The sequence below is a fragment of the Hibiscus syriacus genome, unplaced genomic scaffold (assembly GCF_006381635.1).
Source record: "Hibiscus syriacus cultivar Baekdansim isolate YM2019G1 unplaced genomic scaffold, ASM638163v2 tig00116997_pilon, whole genome shotgun sequence".
In the NCBI taxonomy this organism is placed as follows: domain Eukaryota; kingdom Viridiplantae; phylum Streptophyta; class Magnoliopsida; order Malvales; family Malvaceae; genus Hibiscus; species Hibiscus syriacus.
The window spans coordinates 927,794-936,666 of record NW_024063513.1 but is presented as its reverse complement, the minus strand read 5'-3'; the positions used below and the strand labels follow the sequence as shown (position 1 = coordinate 936,666).

Sequence of the window (8,873 nt, the reverse complement as noted above, 5' to 3'; positions counted from 1 at the left end):
TTTCTCTAGTATTAGAAGAAAGTTGGAGTAATTTAAGATGGTTATGAATGGAAAAGTGCTAGGCTATTAATAGTTGAAGCTCAGGACTAATCTTATAAATAACCTAAAGTTTAAGGACTAATTGGATAATTAATGCACGAAAACTGTTTTTCTTTTTAATTTCAACACCATGGCGATCCACAGTATGCGCTCATATCTTCAGCCAGACCAGCAAACTCGATTTTTCCTATTGGCTCGAACCTCCTCAACAAGGCCATTCAAAAAGGTCGAAACTTCTTCAATATATACTCGAAACTATTTTCGATGATTCCATTTCTAATCAGCAGTTCTGCATCCAACACTTATCTACAATAATGAATATGTTTTGTCCCATTCTTTGAAATAGATGAACTGGTATTTTATATTTATTTTAATGCCTATTTATTATCTATGTTTATATAAATAATGAATATGTTAATGTAACAAGGACGGGAGTACCGTTTTTCTTGATATCCAACACTACTATGGCTCTTTAAGAATATCTCGATGTTGATGTCTCTTTATTTGACATCGATGGTTACAATTACAACTTGCAACAATTCATTATTTGTCGGCTGCTTGGTATTTTTATGTTCCCTTCTCATTCTCCACAACTTGCAAACAAAGCTTAATTATTTCATTAATGTATTCCTTGGGATTAAACTTGTTTATTGTATAGTTTACTTATCGGACGAAATCCGGAAGCCAATTGCTGGCTCTGAGTAGCATGCGCAGCAAGAGGTTCAGTTCTTCCATAACTACAACATCAGTCGATCATGTCCTTTTAAATAATATGAGGTACTGATTACAAGATGATATTTGTTTAAGATTTTTTCAATCTATTGAGAAGTCATACATCCTGCAAACTCAGTTGATCGAACCCAATCTTCTAAGGGGATCAACATTCTCTTTTACTACTAAAGTTAATAAGTTTCATCGATTGATCGTGCCCTTTAATTATTACTATAATTACTTTAGACTTAGTTTGTAATTGAAAGTTGCCGTATAAACCTAGATAATTAGCTTTTAGAGTCCCAAGCCTCCCCTATTATCACATAGTGCCAAAATTTTCTCACGCAAAGCCTCTTCTGATCCCACCTTGCAGGCTGTTTTCAATCCCATCTGCAAAATCCACAACACTACAAAATTAGACATCAACTCCTGTATATTCATGCTATATTTCTAGAATAATTTATGAGCTCTAGGAAAATTTGATTAGATGTGACATATACAAAATTTTATGTTTGAGACGAACTTAAACTTAAGGAGGATGAACTAAAATTCTAAGGGGGCGAAATTAATTTTCAATAGTAAATACATAAAAAAATTAAAATATATGATAATTTTAAATTTTAAGGGACTACCCCACCTGCCCCTCCGTCCATCCCTAGTTGTGTATATATAAAGAAGTTATATAGATATGGGTACCTGAAGGTGAATATTGTAGAACACGATTCCTCCAAATGACTCGAATGAAGAAGCATTTAGTAGGAGGAATCCTTGTTGCTCCAAGTAATGCAACATCTCAGACACAGACAATTGGCTTATGTTGTCAACTTTCCTCCCTGATATTTGAACCGAAACTTCATTATCACTGACCCTATTCATAGAAACAGCAACCGATCCACTTAAACATCTTCCCTTGGGCCTGCTTTGCATTCGCTCTTCTTCTGGATCTCTACGTTTACCACCGCCCTGCTCCGATACCCTTAACATGAGCTCTTCTTTTTTCCGAACCAGTCTCTCCACTTGCTCTTGCAGTTCGGGTATATATTTCAGTGCACGCGAAACTGTGGCCGGAAAGCTTAACTTCTTCTGTTCGCAACAAAATTAGGTAACGATGAAAAAGGAAGCATATATATATATATGATGATGTGACTAATTAGTACCGTTTGATCTGCTGCCGGGAGCAACGAACGGAGGGACGAATACATACTGTTAACCTTCTTCCTCCGGTCGCGTTCGCAGGCGTTGTGGTTAAGTTTCTTGAGCATGCAAGGGTCAAAATTACTACTGGTTTGGGTGAAAGAAGGAGGAGATTGAGAATCAAGTGGGATTTCTTCTTGTGGTACTGGAGAAGATTGAAAGAAGGATTCTAAACATCCATTGCTTTCATAGATGTAGTTCTTTTGGTAGCCAATGGAGGGCCAGTTTGGCGTTGAAAATGGAGTTACTGCATGCATATTGGATTGGTATAATTTCTTGCAAAACTTTCTTGAGAAAGTGAAATAATAATGACATGTGTATATATATTGAGACTTATCCATCTGTATACAAACTGACGACGTCAGGCTTTTCCCATGTATTAAATTTTGGTACATGCATTATTTCCATCTACTTGGTCTTAGATTATTGAGGATGGCGAAATGGACATAATAGAAAATCTGGGGAAGGGGAAGATGCGTGGATCCCACGAGGCAGCCACTGAAATACATACGCTAAACTGGCCTGTCATGTGGAGAACATGTTCTCTACTTGAGGTGACAAAACCCTTCTTCATGTTAGGGTTAAATCACATGAAAATGAAATGCAAGATCCATACTCTCCACCATAAATAATATAATCTGCTTCCGCGTTGACCGTTGATTATCTAGTGGGGGAATATTAGAGTGAGCAAACGTAATCTTGATTTGTTTAAAGCAATTAATGATCAAAGGCTGAGGTTGAGTTGATGTTTATGGCAGAATTAACAACAGTTAATATTTAGGAAGAGGAAGGTCGTTGACAGTTAATATCTGGGCTTCTTCTTTCTTCAACTAATATTAGGGCTTCTAGATGTCTTGATTTGCAAAATTGAATATTTTTATTATTTTTTTTATCAGTTTAGCTGTATATTTTTTAATTAAATGATATATACAACTATTCAAATCATTTATTAATAATGATTCAATTTTTACAACACTGTCAAAACTTCTTAAATTTTTTATGTTCAATGGTACCATCCAAATTTTCAAATGGACCATAAAGAATTTTTTACTTTAAAATTTAAATTTATTTTTAATTTTTATGAATTAATTATGTATTATTTTATATATTTAAATTATTTTTTTATTAATCTGAGATGACTATAATATAACATATGCTCAAAGATAACCCTCAACCATATGATATTAAACTCTCATACATTATTCATAGTATTTGAACCCTCGCTTTCTATCGTGTTGTACGCCTCATAAGCGCCTTAAAGTGGCCGTTCTGCTTAGCGGAGGCGTCGATAGCAGTGTCGCCCTTCGTCTCCTTCATGCTGCTGGCCACTCCTGCACTGTTTTTACCTCAAAATTTGGTTCCAAGTAACCCCTTTTCACAACTTTTTGTTTAATTGTTAGGGTTTAGGGTTGTTAGTGTTTATAATTTGGTTTGCTGGTGGGTTACTTTGTTCGGCAATGGGAAAGTCATTTTACGGTGTGTAATCAAGCAGATAAAAATGTTATTACACTTTTTGCATACAATTTTCATTTTAGTTTTCGAAAATTTAATTTAATTTAGCTTTAATAAAAATTGTGAAAATTTTAAGTGATGCCCATTCTTATGGTACTTAATTTATGCTCGTTCTTATGCTTGGTTTTATGTAGGAAGACTTTGAGAACTACTGGACAAAATGCCCTTGGGAAGATGATTTGAAGTACGCAAGGGCTGTTTGTGATCAGGTTATTTTATTTTATGAAGTTCCATTTTTTTTTGTCTTGAAAAATTCTATTTTGGTTGGTAGTAGAAGGGCCGAGTTGGATTGAATGTAAATATTAAAAAAATCTTTGGACATGCAATTCTTTCATCTGTTTTACTGTCATTTACATTTCTTTGCTTGCATGAGTGGTGCTTCGTGTTTTTGTGGAAAAGCTAACACGATTGGCTAACTGGTTTTTTCTTCTTCTTTTTCATGGTGTTTGCATTGCAGCTGAAATACTTTGACTGAACGTATTATCATGTTGGTTGTCAGGTTGAGGTGCCTTTAGAAGTCGTGCATCTAACTGATGAATATTGGAATAATGTGGTACGTATTTATCTTTCGAGTGGAGTTTTCATCTTGTCTTTACCAAAATTTAATAAAATTGGTCAATTTGATGAGTTCAATAAGCTGTACTAACAACACCCAACTTTAACATTTTTAAAATATCCGTGAAAAAAAAATTAAAGGAAACTATAAGAAAAAACAGTAAAATTTTGAACATATAGAACTCAATATTATTGCCAAAATTCAATATACACATAAAGTTCAGGTATAATCAGTCCATAAATCCAGAACAACAGAAGCAGACACTCTTATCGCAGGAAGACCCATCAAACCATGAGAGTGAATAGAAACATGAAATCAACTAGCTTTAAGAATGTGAAATCTAAGATGCATGATAAAGGAAGAAATAATCTATAGCACCAAATGAAGAGTAGAGAGAACACGATGCATGGGCACAGCAACAAGCTGGAAGCTTCTAGAAAACCAGAAGAGAGGCAGAAACTGGAAAAGAAGGTGCCCTAAGCTTTGAAAAAATATATTTTTAGTGATTTTGGGATTGGATCCGGTCGATCTTCTTTAAGAGTTAATTTTAGTATGGCTGTATGAGTTGAAAAAGTTTGACAAATAATTTTGGGAGTGGATTAGGTTGATCTTTAACCTATTATGATTCAGTTTTAGGAGTCCATTTTAATTTGTCTTGAAAAAGCTTGACAAATAGAGTAAATTGAATCATTATCTGGTTCTATTATTTTTAAACCCCCCCCTTTTTCTGGTTCTTGGTATTTTTCCAGCTTTAAGTGGTTTTTACATAATCAGCATGTTATGTGTATCTTAATGGAATGCTTCGCCAGTTCCATGTTGAACCAGCCGGTCTGATCTAGTTTTTTTATTCATTGGTCTTTATAAACTTCCTTCTCTCTAGTTAACTATTGGAATGATTGGAATTGGATTTCCTTTACAAGAATACTTAATTTAGTAATTATTGATTGTCTTCATTGATCATGAAAGTTACTTCTCTCTCAGGTTTCCTACATCATTGAGGAGTACCGATGTGGCCGCACTCCAAATCCTGATGTTCTTTGCAATACGAGAATAAAATTTGGTATGGAATCTAGCTGAAGTTAAGCCATTTATCTATGTTGAAGGTTTTTTGGCTCTTTTTGGCTCTTTTTGGGTTTGGTAAACTAGTAGTGAGTTATATCCATGCTATGTTCATTTTGCATTTATGTTTATAGTGACTTCCAGGTGCATTCATGGACGCCATCTACAGTTTGGATTATGACTATATTGCATCTGGGCATTATGCGAATGTTGTTCACCCATCTGCTGATCAGAGGACATGGTACTTGTGCAATAATTCTTGTCAATTCTTATGGCTATCTTGAAAGTGTCTTTGTTAACTTTTATCGAAATTTTATTCTTTGCTTATTGGAGAAGTATCAGGCTGTCGTATGATCATAAGGGTTGTGCTTCATGTTGAATTTGCTTTGATATGGAAAACCATAGTTTTAAACAATGCCTAAGCATTTTCTGGAAAATTACATTGTCAACATGTCTACTCCTATTTCTTCCAGTGTTTTATTTCATGTTTTGGACCTATAATCAGAACTTTGCATTTCTTAATGGAAACTATTAGTCAAATCTTTGTTACATACCGATCATATATATACATATAGTATGAAAACAATGCTTGAAGAAATGATTTACTGGAATATTAGGAGTTTGGTTATTACATACCAATCATTTGTATGTTTATTCAAGATCATGAGTGTGCTTTGCTTCTTGTAAGATACTGGTCTTTTTTCTATATCCTGTTATATATAGGTTCCGTACAACAATTTGTTCTGTGTATGTTAATGTACAGGTCAAGGATCAAACATACTTCCTTTCACATCTCTCGCAGTTCCAGCTCAAACGACTTATTTTCCCACTTGGATGTCTCTCGAAGGTGAGTAGCACTAGATTAATTTCAATTTGGTCAATTGGGATGCTATCTTCTCTATACCCTCTGTTTGTCACATAAGGTGGCATCTACTTTGTCGTCATTGTTGTTATGATTAATTTAATTGGTGAATTTCAAATTATTTCAAATTTCTGTTATTAGAAAGGAAAGCAGGATGGCTATTGTATAAACACGTAGATTCATTGTATTAATCAGTTCGTGTAACAAACAGTTTTTTTTTTTTATTACCTAGATTCTCTTGCCTTGATGTCATCCTGTTCACCTGCAGGTTTTCCATAGCACTTATCTTTTAATACTGTAGATGTTTGATTGTTTTTACTGAACTCATTAAGTTAGTAGTCTGATTTTTATGGCCTTCTCTGAAACAAAACATGTTTTCCTTTTTGCTTCCAGGTTTTTGTGGTATTGTTATGCTTAAGCCAGTCTGTTGTGCTGCTTTTTAGTTCTGACTTTTCTTCTATATACTACCACATCATCTACAGGATGAAGTTCGCCAACTTGCTACTAAGTTTGACTTGCCAAACAAAGATAGGAAGGATTCACAAGGAATTTGCTTTCTTGGGAAGGTATGTTTTTCTCTTTGATAGGTCAAGAAGGAAATGCTTTAGGTGAGGTAATTGAGGAAATCTAGAAAATCTTCTAGTAGTCTTTTATGCACTTAACTGGCACCAACCAACAGTTTGTAGTAATGTATGAAACTTTTTGCTGATTTGATATAGTGGATTGTTACAGATAAGATTAGTGATTTTGTCGGTAGGCACATTGGGGAGATGGAAGGTATCATATTAGAAGCCGAGACAGGAGACTTCCTTGGGAAACATAGGGGGTTCTGGTTCTAAACAATTTGTCAACGCCAAGGCCTACGTCTCCCTGGAGGACCTTGGTATGCTCTATACCTATTGACTATTCATATCAGTCTGATCATCATCATTTTATCCTGGGTGATGGAAGTTCTTAAATTTTACGGAAGAATTGCTTTAGTATCCATTCTCTACAGTTCCACTTTGGAATTTGAAGGAACGATTCTTTTTAAACCAAGCTTGTCTGATAATTTGCATATAGTATGGGTTGCATGCATCTTAAAGATGCTTATGTTGATGGTTGATCCAATTTGCTAACATTATTCTCCATTTATTCCTATAAATCAAATTGATTAGGCATCCCAACACCAGTTGGCAGAAACAAAAACTTTTCTGCCAAGTAAATATGCAACCTTAGCTTTGGCTTTGAGATTGTATCATATGATAGGATCATGGACCAGGGGCTAGGTCTGTTTTGATATAATTTTAAAGTTGGAAATCGAACATAAATACATTGGGCTTAGGTAATGGTGCTCACCTTGAGTTGAGGACTCCAGGAGAACCTCCCCCTTTTGACTTGTTCTTTGACAAGTTGTTGATAGACATTGTCTTCTTCTTTCAGATATTTTAGGACCTTAAGACTTGGAAAATTCCATTTTTCCCAACCTTCTGCTCTTGTTTCCAACCATATATTAGTTTTTTCTCAGGTATGTTGTTCAGAAAGATGTAAAAAATAATGTTGTATTTGTATCAAGAAATTATTTCTCATTGGACAAAAGAAGGCGAGTGTTTCGTGTTGGTTCTTTGAAGTGGTTTAGTGGGTCACCTCCAAACTATGATGGTCAGCTCCAATGCAAGGTAAAACAATCCCTTTACCCTTGGTTTTCGGTGCCAGTCTTTTGAAACGACTTTATCGCATAACTAATTTTATTGCTAGTCTGCTAGTATAATGGTTTTGAGTCTTATCGCTTGTAGCTAACTAGTCTGAACTTTCTAGGTGAGACATGGTTCTGGCTTTTATAACTGCAGCTATGAAATGGTGCATGTTGAAGATGACAAGGAAGACGTTGCAGTTGTTCAGTTATCTGAAGATGATCAAGGTCTTGCCGCCGGGCAGTTTGCAGCCTTCTATGAGGGACAAACCTGCATTGGTTCTGGTGTGATTTTAGAGTCCTGGGATGATCAAGGTTTTCCTGTTTGTGCAAAGGCTCTTGAGATTGCAAGAATGGAAGATAAATCGAAACTTGGGAAACCAGTTAAGATCATGACGAAACCAGAAACTCTTCCAGAAAAGTCTGTTCACACTCAACTTACCCCAAGCTTATGAGTGCTTGAATTTGTGTCTCGGATAAATGACAGCATTCATCCAAAGATGATGCATTGACCTTGGTTTCAGCTAAAGATTGAATTGGTTGCATATACTTGAGGGAACCAGCCATTAACTGTGTTGCCAAATCCCGACAAATCATTTTGAACAGCTTGGTTCGGATAGTGAAATGTGTCTGTGCCGGCATCTGGAGGTTAATGCGTCAACTGTATTGTTATTGTCGGTACTCAGTACCCTAGGGTCTAGGAACCTTGAAAACGCCACGTGCCCACAACACTTAATGCTGGCCTTTGTAGTTATAAAAAAAAGTAAATGCTTTGTTGTCGTTGTGGTTTTTTTTAATATTATATTTAATATATTATTTTTACTGATTTTAGGAAAGAGTATATATTTAATCAAGACATAATACAACAAAATTACCATAACGTTTGATAGCAGTGTTAAGTTTATCCGTATTATTTTTTTGGAACATTTGACTCTTTAATGTTTCATTTTAAGTAAAAAAACATCCTCATTGGATGAAAATCGTTAATCAACTAACAATCAACGTATGTAGATGACATAATAAGCTTATATAACATCGAACGCTGATATAGTAATATCATATGCAAAGTTGATGATGATATTTGCCATGTCAACAAAAATTATTTTTTTAAATAATTATATTAATTTTTTAATAATTTTTAACCAATACAAAAATGACATGTGTCATCTTTTCATTAGCTTAAATATAAAATTGTAAAATTTGCCTTCCAGTAAGAATTTATGCTTATTTTTTAAATATTATTATTGTTTTTAATATTTGTGAGGGAT

The 8,873-nt window shown here is 34.7% G+C and overlaps 1 protein-coding gene and 1 pseudogene across 1 annotated transcript; one reads left to right on the top strand and one right to left on the bottom strand.

Annotated features, from left to right (window-relative positions):
- Positions 1-965: 965 nt before the first annotated feature.
- LOC120193946 (transcription factor ORG2-like) lies at positions 966-2,309 on the bottom strand. Its single transcript, XM_039196366.1, has 3 exons — positions 1,908-2,309; positions 1,447-1,833; positions 966-1,140 (listed from the first exon to the last, which is right to left on the bottom strand). The coding sequence occupies exons 1-3, from the start codon at positions 2,283-2,285 to the stop codon at positions 1,045-1,047; spliced, it is 861 nt and encodes a 286-aa protein (XP_039052297.1). The 5' UTR covers positions 2,286-2,309; the 3' UTR covers positions 966-1,044.
- Positions 2,310-2,384: 75 nt separating this feature from the next.
- LOC120194241 lies at positions 2,385-8,060 on the top strand (annotated as a pseudogene).
- The last annotated feature ends 813 nt before the right edge of the window (positions 8,061-8,873 follow it).

Bases quoted from the DNA above. Each gene is read 5' to 3' on its own strand.
- LOC120193946 (XM_039196366.1), bottom strand. From the start codon at position 2,285: ATGGATAAGTCTCAATATATATACACATGTCATTATTATTTCACTTTC. The intron at 1,834-1,907 runs GTACTAATTAGT...TGTTGCGAACAG, and splicing joins TCCCGGCAGCAGATCAAACG to AAGAAGTTAAGCTTTCCGGC. The intron at 1,141-1,446 runs GTACCCATATCT...TGGATTTTGCAG, and splicing joins TCTACAATATTCACCTTCAG to ATGGGATTGAAAACAGCCTG.